The 18,223-nt window shown below is 36.2% G+C and overlaps 1 protein-coding gene across 1 annotated transcript; it reads left to right on the plus strand.

Annotated features, from left to right (window-relative positions):
• Positions 1–16,535: 16,535 nt before the first annotated feature.
• Positions 16,536–17,531, plus strand: LOC141696314 (uncharacterized). Its single transcript, XM_074500472.1, has one exon. The coding sequence runs from the start codon at positions 16,536–16,538 to the stop codon at positions 17,529–17,531; it is 996 nt and encodes a 331-aa protein (XP_074356573.1).
• Positions 17,532–18,223: the final 692 nt, after the last annotated feature.

Here is an 18,223-nt window from a genome sequence, read left to right on the forward strand (position 1 = left end):
CTCTTCGATTTCCAGAAGTAGGCTCTGCATCAGCGGCATTAACATCAATATCTAATGCAGGGATTTTAGAGGAAAAAGAAGGATTTTCCAAGATTGTGTCTCCTAATTCATCGTCATTATACACTTCATGATAGTCGCGACTCGTTGAGGTTAATACGACTGACCATGTAAAATCAACTGGATCTTCAACGTAGAAAATTTGCTTCACTTGGTCAACCAACATATATTTATCATTTTTGTGTCCTTGTCGACTAAGGTCCACGAGTGTGAAGCCAAGATCATCTATCTTCACTCCCTTATCGTTGTCTACCCATCTACATAAAAATAATGGGGCTTTAAATGCACGATAATCCAACTCCCATATTTCTTCAATCCTTCCATAAAACGTCATATTGCTCTCCACGGGACTTAAATCTTTAGCAGTGGAAACCTGGACCGTCTTAGCTACTAAGGAGACAACACTGTTTTGTACAACCCTTGCATTATCAATGTCTTTTATGAAGTAACGCACCCCATCTACCAGATAACCTTCAAAAGACAAAATAGTGAATGACGGTTTGCATGCAACCCATCTTATCATTTCTGAAATAATTTCACCATTCTCTATTTAATCATTAACCTTTTATTGAAACCAGTCCGCAAAAAGCCGATTGTGCTCACCAATCAGCCACTGAATGATTTTCTTTCTCCCTCCATAAATATGTTCAAGATATTCCTTGTGCATCCTTGCAAAATGCACAAGCTAAATTAAAAACAGCAAAAACGTTGTCTGAAAAAAATTTATTAAAAAAAAATAGACTTACATAATATATGGATTAACTTCAGGATTTTTTAGAAGCATATATAAATGCGCTTCGTCCTGTTCCCTTTCTTCCACCGACTTCATTATTGCAGCGGATAATGGACCAGAAAGCTTGCTGCCATGGTCCTTCGGAAGACCGGCAGTTGTGCAACTCTGCTTAGCAAACTTTGCCAAAAATTCAACGAATTCTTCTCCAAGATATCTTTCCGCTATACAACCTTCCGGATAAAAATGGTTTTTCACATAGCTTTTGAGCACTTTATTAAACCGTTCGAAAGGAAACATCCATCGATAGAAAACAGGTGCACATCGTCGCAATTTTCTGACCAAATGAATGGTGAGATGTATCATTACATCAAAAAATATGGAGGAGAAATCCTTTCTAGCTCGCACAATGTTAGTACCACATCCGCTTGTAATTTTTCCATTTTTCATTCATCTACAACCTTGTTACACCAAGAGTTAAAAAAACACAACCTGATAATGCTAACCATAACATTTTTGGGGAGTACAGACCGTATTGCGACCGGAAGCAACTGTTGAAGGATTATGTGGCAGTCATGGGACTTGAGCCCAAACAACTTCGCATCAGCCATTGCTACACAGTTTTTAATATTCGATGCGTGTCCATACGACAGCTTCATTGATAATAGTGATTTCAACACTTTTCGTTTTTCAACCTTTGTAAGAGTAAAAACAGAAGGAGGTAGGTAAGTTCTATTTACACCTACTTGCGGAGCTAAATCAAGTCTAATCCCCATTTCCATCATATCATTATGAGATGCTTCACTGTCTTTAGACTTGTGCTTTATATTAAGTAGTGTCCCAATCAAATTGTCGCACTCATTTTTCTCAATGTTCATAGCATCGAGACAGTGACGTACATGATGAAATCTCCAATATTCTAAGTAAAAAAAATTGACTTTTTCTTCCATGGACAGTATACCTTTTTTTCCTTTTTTACTTCTTTTCCAAAAATAAATTTAATTTGCTCTTGTTGCTCTAAAACCTGTTCTCCAGAAAGGGGTTGACGTGGTTGTCTGAATTCTTGTTCGCCATTAAAATCCGCTTTCTTCCTTCTATAAGGATGATGCCCAGGAAAATAGTGACGGTGACCTTGATAACACATCTTCCTACTATGGGATAAATATTTAGAAATAGTGTCATCACCACATACAGGACAAGACATATACCTCTAATTCACGTAACCGGATAAATTTCTGTATGCGGGGAAGTTATTTATCGTCCATAACAACATTGCTCTTACAGTGAAAAAAGAATTGGTACTAGCATCATATACATTTGGCTCTTCCAATAGCTTCAGTAAATCATCAATCAACTGTTGTAGAAATATATCAATGTTATTAACATGCTCATGTGGAACAAAGACTAGTACGGTTAACATCATAAACTTCCTTTTCATGCATAACCATGGAGGAAGATTATAAGATACCAAAACTACTGGCCAACAACCGTACCTATTAGTTAGACCGTTATTATGTGGCTTGATACCATATGCTGCCAAAGCTAAGTCGAGGTTCTTTGGCTCATTACCGGAGGTTGGCCACCTATAATCAACATTCCGCCAAGAAGGTGAATCTTCTGGATGACGCATTTGACCATCTTGAATTCTCTTGTCGGAAAGCCAAGTCAAAAGTTTAGCGGTTGAAGCAGATTTAATCATCTGTTTAAATCTGGGAATAATTGGAAAGTACCACATTACTTTTGCTGGAATATTAACCCTAGCTTTCCCATCCTTCCCCAGCTTCCAACGAGATAAACAATACTTGGGACACTCAGAAGCATTCTCGTTTACACCCCTGTACAGAACACACTCATTCGGACATGCGTAGAATTTGATATATTCGAGGCCTAAATTAGATAAGGTTTTCTTTACTTCGTATGCATTAAAGGAAAAGACATGATCCTCAGGAAGTAAGGAACCCACAGAAGATAGTAGGTCAGTAAATGCATTGTCGCTAATACGAATCTTAATCGTAATCATCAGCCCCTGAATTATTATATGCTACTTCACAAACACCAAAGGCTTCCGTGGCATCAGGATTAGGATTAGGAGCCTGGTTGGTGTTAGAAGCAGCTGTTGACCTAGAAGTAGTATAGATTCCCCATGCCAAATCTATTTAATGAACCCAAGCTAAACCCATTCTCATACAGATGACCCCTGATAACTTTTACAGAGAACTTTTTGAAATTACCGTAGCGTGAACATGGACAATGTATGCTCTTAGGATCTTTACTATTATCTTCGCCATAAATCAAAAAAATTTCAAACCCGATTTCGTACTCTAATGTGTCACTGTCTTTACCGATCCATGTTTTATCCATATGTTGTTCCATTTATACTGGACCTACCTAATTGTCATTACGAAAATATAATTAAATACGGGTTTCATATATATATATATATATATATAAGCTCATGTTATGATAACATACATTAATTTAACTGCCTAAAAATGTAAAAATAAGGCTACCATAAATGGTTAATTACACTATAATGAGGTAAGAATACACTGTAATGAATCATTCAAAACATTCAAGTATAACAAATTGCAAGCATTATACAAAATCCAAACAGTGTGCATTCTTAATCGAACAAAAATTTAACTTTCAGTGAGCAATCAAATTGTAAGAATTCAAATTTCAACTTTAAATTGCAAGTATACAAATTTTAAAATAATAGTTGTGCATAACAAATCCAACCTGCAACAAAAAACAACATGCGAGTATAAAAACAAAGACCAAAAAATCGAAAGCAACATGTAAGTATAAAAACAAAGAACAAATCCAAACTCGAACAAAAACCAAAAGGCAAGTATTAACACTCAATCGAAAAAAAAATCGAAAGCGTGTACCTTAGCAAACAACGATTTGAACCAAAATCGAACAAATCCAAAGCAAAACTCGAACAAATTGAAACCAGACTCGAACCCAGACTCGAATCCAAATGAACTCCAAGTTGTAAATCGAACCTTTAATCCCTAAAACTGAAAGCTCTAACCTTCAATCCCTAAAATCCATACTTAATCGAACAAAATAAAATGAGAAAAAAGGAAAAGAAGTTAGGTTAAACCGAAAAAGAAAGAAATAAGTAAAAAAAACAAAATACGGAAGAAGTAGGAAGAAAAAAGGAAGAAGTTTGTAAAGAAATTGAAAATTTGAAAAGGGGGAGAAGAAGTTAGGTCTGAAATCGGGGAAGAAAAGAGAGACAATTACCTGTTTTTGTATGAAAAGGGAAGAAAATGTTTTTATTTGTTTTTAAATATTGTCCGAAATGTTTCTTTTTTTAAAAGAAGGGGGAAAGTCATGCAAAATAAAGTTTTTATTTCAGAGAAGTGGGATGTATTAGGGGGAACTTATTTGGTAAAAATTTGGCTAAGGAAGGGGAGAGAATGGGATCGCGCTTAAAAATTTTAAAGACAAGTTTTAGACATCAGTTGAAGGATAAATTGATGCACATTTTAATAAAAACATCGGTTCTATTATAGCCGATGTAAAAGAGCCCTTTTAACATCGGTGTCATTAGAAACCGATGTATAAAGGGCGATGTCTAATGCACTTTTTCTAGTAGCGTTTCCTTAGTGTTCATGGCCCAAGGTTTCCCTTCAGACTACCAACTTGCCCCCTTAACACTCGGGGCCAAGGATGAATATTACTTCAAAACTGTTAAGGAAAAATATGAAGCCAAAAATAAATCGCTGAGGCAGAAGATGGGATAATAAATAAAAGGCCCGAAGGCAGTTAAAAGTATGAAGCCCGAAGGATTGAATATCAATTACAAATTGGAAATGAAAATACTAAAGTACAAATTTCTACTAAAGCTCTAGATCAGAGAGGTTGCATCATCAGGATGACTGATGGGATCTTCAAGCAACTCATCCAGAAGTTGTCAACCTCATGCGCCTTCTTGAGCACATGGTCGGTACCAAACTGAAAGTAGCACTCTTCAGTAAGGTCCAGGGTCTTCTGCTTCTTCCGAAGCTCCCTCCGCACTTTCTTGAACTGGGCATTGCGCCCTTCGATCCACCTGTTGGCCCTCGCCAAGTCTTCCTCCAGCCTCTATTTGTCACTAATTAACACCTTGGTTGTCTAAGGTCTCGTTCTACAACTGCATCCACCGGATTTCTTCCTCGGCCTCCTTTATCCTCTTCTCACACTCTGAAAGTTTGGCTATTCGGCCCTGCATCTCCCGAACTTTGTCTTCCACGGACGCAGCCCATGGGCTGGCTTGAAAAGGAAGAAAAAAAACAAGGCAAAGTATTATCAGGCCGAGGGATACAAATAAACTAGAATAAAGCAAATAAAATAACGTATATATATACAAAAGAAAAAATTTACCAGTGAGAGAAAGGCCAAAAGCTCTGAGCATGCTTCCACCGAAGTGGCCACAACATAAAGCGTTCGGTCGGCCGGGAGTTGAAACCCTCGGCAAAGATCCGGAGTGACCTCCTTTATCTCCTCCATTAACGGGTAGACGACATGATCCCTCATCAACAACCCCCATCCTGGGATATACATTTGGATGACATCGTCTCGACCCCTCTGCCGCTTTAGGCTTTGCTCGACTTCTCCTTGGCCACCCTGGCCCTCCTCCTCCTCGATCTCGATCGTGGGCGGAGGTTCCTGCGTACACACCTCCAACTCCTTCTCAAGCTCCTTTGCGAGGGCCCTTCTCCCTGTTCATTCGTCGCCTTCACGGCTTCTTCAGCCGCCTTCTTGGCAGCAGCTTTCATTCTCTCCCTCTCTAGAACAGCCTCCATGGAAGATACTGAAAATGAAACAAGTAAAAAGTTTAGACGAGGCAGGGGAAATAAGAGCAATTTGAACCAAAATTAATTATCTAAAGAACACAAAAGAATGAAGGAGAAAGATTCGTTACCCCCACCCCACAAACCATAGATCCAATCCTGGCTCCGATAATTATCGGGGGTCAGCTTCGACACGTTGACATCAAGCAGGTGGGTCTACAACTCCTTCTCATCCTCACTAAGATTGTATACGGAGGTTCGTAGGGTCAACCTCCCGCCAGGTCAAGAACCGGGCCAGCTTTGGCCCACTGATGTAAAACCAGTAAGTGTGGGTCGTATTGTTATTTGAATTGGTCTCCTTCCATTCCGGATGACCAGCCCTGCAGGGTATGCTTTAGAATCCCGGGCTCTTCGGGTTTTGCTGGAAATCATAGTTATAATGGAAGAGCCTAGTCAATGGCTCCACCCCCGCCTAAAGACACTTGTTCTGGTAGTAGTTTATTTGGATGAACCCTTTCAGGTCCATAATTAAAACAATTGGAATTCAAGGGCCATGATGAAGTCATGGTTATCGATAATGGGACAGTTGTCCTCCTTAAATGAGACCAGTCTCCCACGATGTCGCCACGTGGATGAACGAAGCACCAGGATGAGAGAAGGAAAGTACCCTAGGGATTTCCACCCTAAAATGGGCCAAGATTGATGTCTCTCGACTTACAAAAGGTACAGCCGACAGACAGGGGCATGTTAGCCATTGACTCAACAAGGCCCAATGATCGCAAGCTCATTAAGCTTTTGGACCACTGGGCCGAAGGCCAATCAAACCTCTTAAAAACATTGGGCCGAAGGACGAAGCCAACTATTCTACCCTATCATCGAAAATTAAATGGGGAATCTTAATGCCTCCCCCCTTTTTCACTCATCTAACGCTCGCCTTTATTACAAACATAACGAACTAGCATTTATGGTAAGTTTAGATATAAATACCCTGAGAAAGGTAAGACGAGGCTAATAACACATTCATTCTCTCACATACTCTCTACTTTTCTTGTATTCTCTAAACCCACTATATATCCAGATTCTTATTCTCACACCGGAGGTGAATCGGGGGGACAATCCATCGTATTATCTTCCCTTTCAAGTAGCAGCCGAAGACAATTCTTAAGAGGTCGAAAGTTGTTCTTGTAGTTCGAAGGAAATCTGGGCGTAACACTGACAGATGGCTTTCTTTTAATAATTATTTTATAATATTGATATAAACATACTTTTACAAAATATGAATTGAGTCATTAAAAGTTAACAAAGAAAGTTTATATATCTGTATTGCCCATTATATGCTTTTGTGTATATAGTATGTTCAAGTGAAATATTTCTAAAAGACTCATGATGTATTCAAAATAATCTTTTAATGGTATAGACAACTCAGATTTTTTTAATTAAATTTATAAATTTTTGAATGTCTTCAATTTTAAGTTGTAATACTTTTAAATCTTGGTGTATTCTTTTTTTTAAAGTACTGGCACTGCACCATAGCTGATCAGATGAAATGCTTTTGAATGCAACACTCACTTTTTGGTATAATATCCAAATATTTTTTGAGCTATTGCAACCCTACAAAATTCGAGTTAAATTACTTTAGAAAATTGTGTTGCAACTAAATTCTACTGTTGCACCACTACACCAAATATGACCTATTGCAACGCCCTCCAAAAAAATGTTATGCGGATATGTTATCGTAGTTATGCTAGTAATGAGCTCATATAATATGGTGTATATTGTGTTACGATAGCCAAAAACATAATGTTGCATTAGCTATTAAGTGTTGCAGCTTTAGCTCGTAACATAATTTTTAAAATTATTAGCTTAGGGTATTAAAATATAAATATAATATATTTTTAAGCTCAAACATTAATTTAATTTAATTTTACAAAAATCAAAGATTATTTACAAATTTTGTACATAATAAAATTTTGAATTTTAAAAATAGGAATTTAAAAGTAATAAAAATTTACGAAATTTAAAAGTAATAAATAGTATAAATAGTATAATTTTCACTTATTTTGATACGAGTATTAACATATAAGTTTTAAAAATATGAAAAATGAATTATAAAAGTATTAACATACATATAAGTAATTAACTTTTTTAAATAATTATGTGAATTTATTTACAAAAATAATAAAATATACTTATACATGAATGATTGGACTTATGAGCTCGAGCAATAATTGTGCTTAAGCGGGATAAATTTTGGGTAACAGCCGCCAAAATTTTTTTGACATAGTAAAAATTTTGTGTACACACACCCTCACTCCCTTTGCTTTTTCTCATATCTCAATACACTCTCACTCACCCACTTTCTCTCTCCTATCCTTCCCTCTCTCGCTAATCTCTCTAGCCTATATGTCTCTCTCTCACTAAACTCTCTTGTATCTTTGTCTCTGTCTGTCCACCGTTACTATTCTGTACTAGGCAATTAAGGATTTTCTTTTCGAATTAGGGTCAACTAAATTGTAGTCGAGGCTTGAATTCTTTAGTCACGGCTTATGTCCTTCTTTGAACTTCATTTAATCTCTCTCTTCCCCCTCTCTCTTTCTCTCTCTCCCCCTCTCTCACTCACCCCCCTCTCTCTCGTGTGTTCTTGACTTAGGGGCTTTATTGCATCATTTTATAAGTTGTTATTATTATATAAGAGATTCTTCAAATGATAATTGTGTAAGTAATTTCAATTTGTGTAAAACCTATATGTTATGAATTAAAGCTGTGTAGAAGGATTTTGTTAAGTTCTTGAGGTGTTAATTTTCCATACCTCATTTCACAATAATTTTGTTTAGAACTATGTTTTGTTGTAACATGTGTAATGCACTTAATTTCTCAAGTTTGTTATTAAAGATTCTTTTTAATTATTTAAAGTAAGTGCACCTATTCTCCAGTGTGACTATAGAGAAAAATAATTTATTCATAGTTATGTAAGAAGTTAAGAAATTCAAATGAGGAAGTGAGCTTGTTTTTGTACAGGAATTTGAATAGTGAAGAGTACTTTATTCTTTGTAGTTATGTCAAAATTTAATTTTAGAGGCCAAAATTAGATATTTTAAAAGACTTAAGAATGATTAGTTTCCCTTTAATAACACTGAATTCTAATGTGAATGTGACCAATGTAAAAAAATGTGCATATATAAGCTTTTAAGTAATAAACTGGTTTGAATATGATTACGAGCTTATGTATTTTAACTTGCAAGCAAGTTTAAGTTCTAACAAGCGAGGATCGAAGATGGATTAAAATTAGTTTTAATTAGTGAACTTCTATGGTAGCTTTATGGCTAGTTTACTACATTGAAAGTAAATGTATTAGATTAACGTTCCTTAGTATCTTTTAGCCCTTGCTATCATTCTTTTTTAAAGGATTATATAACATTTAATTACACAAAATTTTCCAGAAATATTCATTACCAGTTGCAATGTATTTTCACTTGTGCGCATTGATTTCTTGATAACTTATCCCTTCTTACAGGTATATGCAAATGGGAGACGTAATGTAACTGCACGTTGTATAAAGGCAACAATCAGCGACTTCGATAATATGTCGCTTATCACTATTAACAAAATTTATTTATTAAATGGGCAACTATTGAAGTATTATATTTTTGCATCTTTTGCGGAGACTATCAGTATTAAGAAATATAAGTAGTCCATTCTTGGAGATTAAAACTGTTGCATTCCCCTTTTAACTTGGCATCTTTTCTAACAAGATCTTTGTGCTGAAATGGCATCATATGATCTGAAATAAATGTGGTCCAAAATCTAGTCTATTGGTCTTGGAATTAAATGCAAGAGTTTATATCATCTTCTATACCATAGAATAGCTAGGTTGGACTGCTAGGGTTTAACACAATTATAATTTGTAAGATCATAAAGTGTGTCTGAATAATAGTTTGGAAAATAATTTCTGCCCCTGAAGGTAGGTGTAGTATAGTTTATAGTATAAATTGAGTGAGATGTTAGTTTTTGAAGTTCTTGGTATAACGCTAATCCCAGGATATTTATCTCACATGTGAAATTGATGGGAATAATAAAATGCAAAGAGAAGAAGTTCTCTAGAATTTCTTAATATGATTGAGTAATTGGGTATTACAATTTATAGGATTACATAGATATAGATTCACTAAACTAGTAAATAGAACACTTAATTATCCAGGAATATGTAAACTAAGGTTCATGCACCAGAATCATGTATCTGAGACTTCACATTCATGTAAGGAATTAAATAGTTTTTCTGGAAGGTTCTAGTTATATTCCAACAGCCTCCTTTAAGCTAGAATCTTGCTACACCTAGCTTTGTCTTCAGTCCAGTGAACACTTCTGACTTTAATGGCTTTGTAAATATGTCTGAGACTTGTTCTTCACTTCTACAGTACTTAACTTCAACCTCTCCATTCTTGATCAAATCACGGATGAAATGGTATTTAATTCGAAAGTGTTTGCTTTTTCCATGATAAACAGGATCTTTACTAAGTGCAATAACAGAGCTGTTGTCACAATAAATTTATGGACAATCCTTGAAATTTTGCTTCAGTTCTTGTAACACTTATTTTATCCAGAGGGCTTGACAACCAGCTATAGCCAATGATATGTACTCTGCTTCCGCTGGTGAGAGCGCCACAACAACCTGTTTCTTTGACATCCATGATATCGCACCAGATCCAACAAAAAACACATTTCCTGATGTGCTTTTACTATCATCATGGTTTCCTGCCCAATCACTATCGCAAAATCCAGCAAGTTTAGGATTGCTTACTTTTTGATAATAAATTCCATCTGAGAGAGTTCCTCGAATGTATCTTAATATTCTTTTTCCCGCTTCCCAGTGAGACATCCTGGGACATTCCATAAACCTGCTAATTAAGCTGACCCCATAAGCTATGTCAGTTCTTGTAGGAGTAAGATACATTAGGTTTCCCATAAGGCTTCTAAATAATATAGGATCAATAAGCTCAGAATTATTATCTTTACTTAACTTCAAACCAACTGCAACTGGTGTATTAACCAAATTTGCATTTTCCATTTTGAACTTTTTTAGCAATTCTTTAGCATATCTCTGCTGAGAGATAAAAAATCCACTATTTCTTTGTTTAATCTCCATGCCAAGAAAGAAATGTAGCAGTCCCAAATCAGTCATCTCAAATTCTTTTTCCATGTTTTCTTTAAAGACATTTATATCTTCAGCATTGCTTCCAACAATTATCAAATCATCAATATATAAGCTGATAATAAGAACACTATTATTTGCCCCTTCTTTAATATAAAGAGTGTGTTCAAAAGGACACTTCTGGAAACTATTCTTTAAGAAATAACCATTGATACGGCTATACCAAGCTCTCGGAGCTTGTTTTAATCCATAAAGGAATTTATTTAAGTGACAAACTTTATGTTCTTCTCCCTTTTTGATGAATCCTGGTGGCTGGTCTATGTACACTTCCTCTTTTAAAACACCATTTAAAAATGCCGACTTAACATCCATTTGTTGAATAATCCAGTTGTTTTGAGCAGCAAGAGCAAGTACTAACCGAATAGTTTCAAGACGGGCAACTGGAGCAAATACTTCTTGATAATCAATGACGGCCTTTTGTTTGTAACCTTTTACTACAAAGCGAGCTTTATGCTCTTGAATTTTTACATCTGCATCACGTTTACTTTTAAACAACCATTTGACTCCAATTGTTTTCTTTCCAGGAGGCAAATCAATTAATTCTCATGTCTTATTTCTTTGAATTGCATCCATTTCTTACTTCATGGCCTCCCTCCATTTTTCTTCTTTAGTAGCCTCTTCAAAGGTGACAGGATCATTTTCCATAAATAAAGGAAAGTCTGCATATTCTTCTTCAAGTATTCTTCTTATTTGGCCATAAATTTCAACTAAACTTCTGGTTTTGCGAGGTGTTGACTTAGGACTTAAAAAAGATGCAGAATCAGAACTAGATGAAGATGTTGGTGATGCATGCAGTGGAACTTCTTCTAGAACAGTCCCAGTTTCTTCTTCTAGTAGATTGTTGTCATATATGATGTTGCCGCTTTCTTTTCCATTCTTCCAATCCCAAGCTGCTTGTTCACCATATATTACGTCACGACTGATTATTAATTTTTTTGACACTGGATTGAACAGCCTATATGCCTCTGGATTCTCGTTGTAGCCAACAAAAATGCACCTTTCAGATTTATCATCAGGCTTTCCACGCTTATCCTTCAGTATATAAGAATAACATAGGCTTCCAAAAATTCTAAAATGAGATACACCAGGTTTGTGACCACTCCATGCCTCTTATGGGGTTTTTCCTTGTACAGCTTTAGTAGAAGCTCGATTTAAGGCATAACATGCTGATGATGCAGCTTGAGCCCCGATAGGATGAGGTAGGCTTTTTGTCTTGAGCATGCTACGCACAAGTTCCATAATAATTCTATTTTTTTCTTTCTGCCACCCCATTTTATTAGGGGCTGAAACTTACTGTCAGCTGATGTTTAATACCATTCTCTTTCAAAAAGGTTTCAAATTCTCCACTCATATACTCACCGCCTTGGTCAGAACGTTAGGCCTTTAGATCAAGTCCATTTTGCTTTTCAACAAGAGCTTTGAAATTCCTGAACACTCCAAAAGCTTCAGATTTCTGTTTTAGAAAATATATCCATATTTTCCTAGTGCAATCATCAATACATGTGAGAAAGTATTTTTTACCTCCAAGTGAATTTTCTCGCATTGGACCACATAAATCTGAGTGCACCAGTTCTAAAGGTTGAGATGCCCTTTTTGCCATTCCACTTGGAAAAGAATCACGTTTGTGTTTTTCAAATACACAGCCTTCACAGATTTGATCTTGTTTATTGATGTATGGAATGCCTCTCACATATGCTCCTGACATATTTTTGAGCGTGTGTTGAAGCTTAGATGATTGTATCTTAGATGCCACAACCATGATTTGTCCTCCACAATACTAGAGAAACAATTGAGTTATGTCTCATTTAACTTTAAAGGGAACATCTTATTTGGCGTCATTTTGATTCTCGCAAAAAGAGAATTATTCTTATATCTTATTTCACACTCCTCACCATTGAAAATCACATTATGTCCCTTATTTAATAATTATCCCACGCTTAAAAGATTGTGCTTCAGCTCTGGAACATAGTAGACATCACGAACAAAATTCTGGCCTCGCTTAGTTTGTATTGGAACATCACCACATCCTTGTATCAGGTGCCGTTTATCATCGCCAGTTTTTACCTCTCGTTGGACAGATTTATCCAGTTTAATAAAAATGCTTTTATGTCCTGTCATGTGGTGGCTGCAACCACTGTCAATGTACCAAATATTCTTGGTGGAGACCTCTTGCGCATTAAACATAAGAAAGACTGATTCTTCATTCTTTGATTCAGAACTTTCATGTAAAAAATGGTGTCATTTCCTACATATTTCAATCTCGAGTAGCAATCTTTTTTTAAATGACCAAATTTATGACAAAAAATGCATTGGATTTGAGATTGATAATTACCTCTTCCTCTGCCTCTAACTTGTCCATGGAATCTTCCTCTTTCATATTAATTTCCTGGACTTGCTTCATGATTTAATTGATATTGATAATTATGTGCTTGAGACCTTCCTCTTGCGTAAGAATTTGGTGGGCTTCTTCCTTTTCCACGAAAATTTCTTCCGCATCCTCTTCCACGGAAGCCTCCACGATGGAATTCTTGCATCTGGAATGCTTGCTCAGAGGGTGATGATTCAAATTGTTTAATCCTTAATTCATGAGATTGCAAGGAGCCCAATAGATATTCAATTGGAAGCTCACTTAAATTTTTTGATTCCTCGATTGCAACAACTATATGCTCGTATTTCTTTGACATACTCCGAAGAATTTTTTCTATTATCCGATGATCCTTCAATTCTTCTCCATTGACCCTGAGTTGATTTGAGATAGAAACAACTCTGGTAAAGTAGTCTTCTACGGACTCTGTCTCCTTCATTCTTAATAGCTCAAACACACCCCTAAAATCCTGCAATCTTATCATCTTCACCTTGTCTTCACCTTTGTATGTTGTATTAAGAGTGCTCCATGCTTCTTTTGATGTTGCTGTTGTAGAGATCCTTTCAAAAATAGCTTCGTCTACTGCCTAATATATGAAAAAGTGCTTTCTTGTCCTTTTTCCGATTTTCCGTTATAATTGCCAATTGTTGCTGATTGAGAGTAGTTTGATCAGGAGGCTCTTTATAACCAGTTTCAACGATATCCCATAAATCTTGAGAACCAAATAAAGCTTTCATCATAATACTCCATTGACCATAATTCTTTCGATTTAATCTTGGAAGTTGAGGTTGTAGTATGTTGTTGTTGGTGGCCATATTAGAAGAGGATGTTTGATGAACAGGTTAAGAAATCGGCTCTGAACAGGTTATTGAACAGGCTACGGAACAGGTTCTCGAACAGGCTCTGATACCAATTTGATGGTAATAATAAAATGCAAAAAGAAGAAACTTTTTCTGTAGAATTTCTTAATATGATTGAGTAATTGGATATTACAATTTATAGGATTACATAGATATAGATTCACTGAACTAGTACATAGAACACTTAATTATCCACGAATATGTAAACTAAGGTTCATGCACCAGCATCATGTATCTATGACTTCACATTCATGTAAGGAATTAAATAGTTTTTCTGGAAGGTTATAGCTTATATTCCAACAGGAATAATTTTATTGTAATTTGTAACTGTAACATGATATTTTCTTGCACATTTTTATTACAGGTATAAACAGGAATGCAGAATTAAACCCCTCCTTTTTTTGATTCTGTACCTCTATTGAATGTGAATTGATGCTCACAGCTGTTGCAATGTTGTAGCTCCTAGAAGTAAAATATGAAAGAACTTTTGGCTTACAGCTAGCATCGACTACAGTAATCTGTAAGAGCTTTCAAGTTTCTACATCTTTTCTTTTTGGCTTAATGACCTTTTGGCCCTTAAAGTATGGGTCGTTGTACCTACCAGCCCCAAAAGTATGAACTCATACCCTTTGGCCCCTAAATTATTATATATCGTTCCCTTTAGCCCGTATCGGCAGTAAAACAACATCTAGGCCTATATCGGAGGGTAAACATGTCTTTTGCTAAATTCGCTCCCTGACGATTGATGTCTTGTATACTCTTTGAACCCTAGAGTTACCAACACTTCAGTTCTTCTCAAATTAAACTTCTTAAACTCAATATTTGTGGCGATTAGAGTGGCGATTAACGATTTTTGAGCTTGGATTGTGCGGATCATTCAATTGCATATAGCAATGACACCTCTGTTCGTATTTCTCTTATCCTCCTATTTTGATCGATTGGTTCAATATAATCTATACTTTGATCGATTGGTTCAATATAATGCCTAAAACTCTTGATATGTGTGTTCTTGTGAATGTTTATCTAGTTATTATGTTGACCCAGTCTTTGTTTTCCTTTAATTTGTTTGTGTGTTATACCGAAAGACTAAATAATGTAGTCGGATATATATATTTGTGTGTTAGTTGTGTTTACATAAATTTATTTTATGTTGAAGGTGATGATGTTGTAAGTTTATATCTTTGTTTAATGGTGGGAAGTTAAAATGGGTTCCAAGAACTGAATATGTATGAGGTAAAGTCATTGCGTATCATATTCGAGACCTTGATGAAATTAGTTTAGAAAATCTTAGAGCGTGGACTAAGGAGTTAGGTTATGGGGGCTTTGGTTCTCTGTATTTCAGACTGCCTAAGTGAGAGTTGGAAGTGGGGTTAATGTTAGTAAGAAATGAAATAGATGTATCTAAAATGAAGTCTTATGCTTTAGAGAATGATAATAAAATAGATGTGTATGTCCACCATTCGAATGAGGAAGAAATGAAATAGATGTATCTAAAATGAAGTCTTATGCTTTAGAGAATGATAATAAAATAGATGTGTATGTCCACCATTCGAATGAGGAAGAATTAATGCCATTTGAAGATCAAATTGTTCAAAGGAGTGAAGGAGATGACAAGAATGATGTTGGAGATTGGAGTGATGAAATTGATGATTATAACTTTGTTGATAGTGACTACTCAATGACAGATGATGACCTTCTTTTTTTTAAAAATGTTGATGAGGACGTGGAATGGATTGGTAGACTTAGGCAAGGACTTGGTCTAAGTGAAGAAAGACATGTTGAGAGGGATGTGGACATGGAGGGTGGATATGACAGTGATGATCTGGAGAGTTTGGGAGACCATGAAAATGAAGATGCCAATCTGACTGAGAAGAGGAGAAAAGCATTTCCAGTGTGAAAAGAGAAAGAAAACAGAAAATGGAGAGTTGGAATGATATTTACTGATCATAGACAGTATAGGGAGGCAATACAGAATCACAGTGCTATTGAGGGGAGGGTCATAAGATTCAGGAAAAGTGACAGAACTAGGGTCATTATTTGCTTCATTAAATTTTGACAAAAGCATGCAAATAAAAACTGTGGGACCAAGTATATTTTATTCCTTTTTCTTTGTACCTTTTGGATTGTGTATAATGTAATACATTCCGACCATTTCTTTATTGCAATTGCAGACCATACCTGTGCTAGAGAGCAAGTTGGGTTACCCCTCATCAATTTTGGGTTTTTATGCAGAAAATACCTCCCAGAGTTCAAAATTAATCCTCACATGCCAATCAAAGCCTTTCACAAGACTGTGTTAAATGATTTGCAGATAGATTTCAAACATCATATTCTCAGAAAAGCAAAAAGAAAGTGCATGAAGATGATAAATGGATCCTTGGAAGAGCAGTTCCAGAAGCTATGGGATTATAAAACAGAGTTATTGAAGAGGAATCCCAACTCCACAGTTGAGATTGAAATAGACCCAGTTCAAATATGGATTAGTGGTTAGTGTACATTTATGAAGTCAATTTCTTTTTAATTATTAAAAATGTTAGATCTACCTCTTCCAGAACATGAAGGCACCTTCAAGAGGATGTACATATGCTTAGGTGGTCTGAAGCATGGTTTTAAGCTTGGATGCAGAAAAGTTCTTGGATTTGATGGATGCCACTTAAAAACTGCTTACAAAGGTCAGTTATTATGTACTATAGGTCTAGATGGTAATAATTGTATGTACCATTTAGCCTATGATGTGGTTGAAGCAGAAATATTGGATTCTTGGAGGTGGTTTGTGGCTTTGGTGGGTAATGATTTAGATGTAGGTGATGGGGAGGGTTGGACTTCCACTAGTAACAAACAGAAGGGGTTACTTAATGTCATTGATGAGATGTTACCTATGGCTGAGCATAGGTATTATGTCAGACATATGCACAACAATTTCAAGGGTAAATTCCCAGGTAGGTCACTCAAGGACAAGTTGTGGAGTTGTGATAGGGCCTCAAATGTAGAAGTATTTGAAAAAACAATGGGTACAATGAAGGAGGAAAATGAAGAGGCTTTGAAATGGTTGACTGAAGTTCCATTTCACCACTGGACAAGGTCACACTTCAGGAATGATTCAAAGTGTGACCTTTTATTAAACAACATGTATGAAAGTTTTAATAGGTGTACCTTGAGGGCTAGGGAAGAAGGTGTTTTAGTGATGTTAGAAATGATTAGAGAATATCTAATGAGGAGGTTGCAGAACAAGAGGGAAGAAATGGAGGCTTGGGGAGATAGAAAGCTTACACCAAAGATAACCTCTTTGGTTGAGAAATACAAGAAATGGAGTGGAGGCTGTTACTCTACATATGCAGGCTATAATCAGTTTAAGGTAACAACGGTGAATGGGTTAAAGTATGCAGTGGACATTGGTCATAGAAGTTGTGGTTGCAACAGGTGGGATCTTAGTGGCATACCATGTCACCATGGTGTTGATTGTCTGAACAGATTGGGGGCTAATGTTGATGAATATGTTGATCCTATATATTCTGTGGAAAATTAAAGAAAGGCATACTCTGGAATTATTTATCCAATGAATGGTCACACGGCATGGGAGAGATGTAACATGGTGATAAAACCACCCATGGTTGAGAAGCAACCTGGAAGACCCAAGAAAAGGAGGAGGCCTGAGATGCCAGATGTAATTGAGAAAGAAGAACATGGAAATAGGATGCTATGCAGGTCTACTCAACTTAAAGTGAGGCACATATATTTAACTTTTTATGTTTTTACTTAGGTAATTGGTCATATAAATTTGTAAGTTGTGGTTAATGTCATGTATAGGTGTGGATAGTGTCATTTGGCAGGACATAACAGCAGGACATGTCCCTCATTCAAGGAGAAGAATGAAGCAACAATAAATGAGGGCAATGATGAGCCAGAGATTGAGGAGACCTACAATGAAGCAACAATAAATGAGGGGGATGATGAGCAACAGATTGAAGAGACCTACAATGAAATTAATGGGACTAATTGGCCTGGTGATGAAATGATATTGGACTATCCTAAAGAAGGGCCACCACTGATACAACCAAGCCAAATGCAAGAGTCAGGTGTGGTGGAAGCACCATTTGATGCACCTATACAACTTGGAGCAAGGAAAATCAAGAAACTGAAAGAGAGAAAGATGGTTCAGCGTGAATCACTGCTAGCTGTTGACAAAATGAAGGAGAAAGGTAAATAATTAGTTCATAA

Source organism: Apium graveolens, chromosome 11, assembly GCF_009905375.1.
Source record: "Apium graveolens cultivar Ventura chromosome 11, ASM990537v1, whole genome shotgun sequence".
In the NCBI taxonomy this organism is placed as follows: domain Eukaryota; kingdom Viridiplantae; phylum Streptophyta; class Magnoliopsida; order Apiales; family Apiaceae; genus Apium; species Apium graveolens.

Bases quoted from the DNA above. Each gene is read 5' to 3' on its own strand.
- LOC141696314 (XM_074500472.1), top strand. From the start codon at position 16,536: ATGTTAGATCTACCTCTTCCAGAACATGAAGGCACCTTCAAGAGGATG.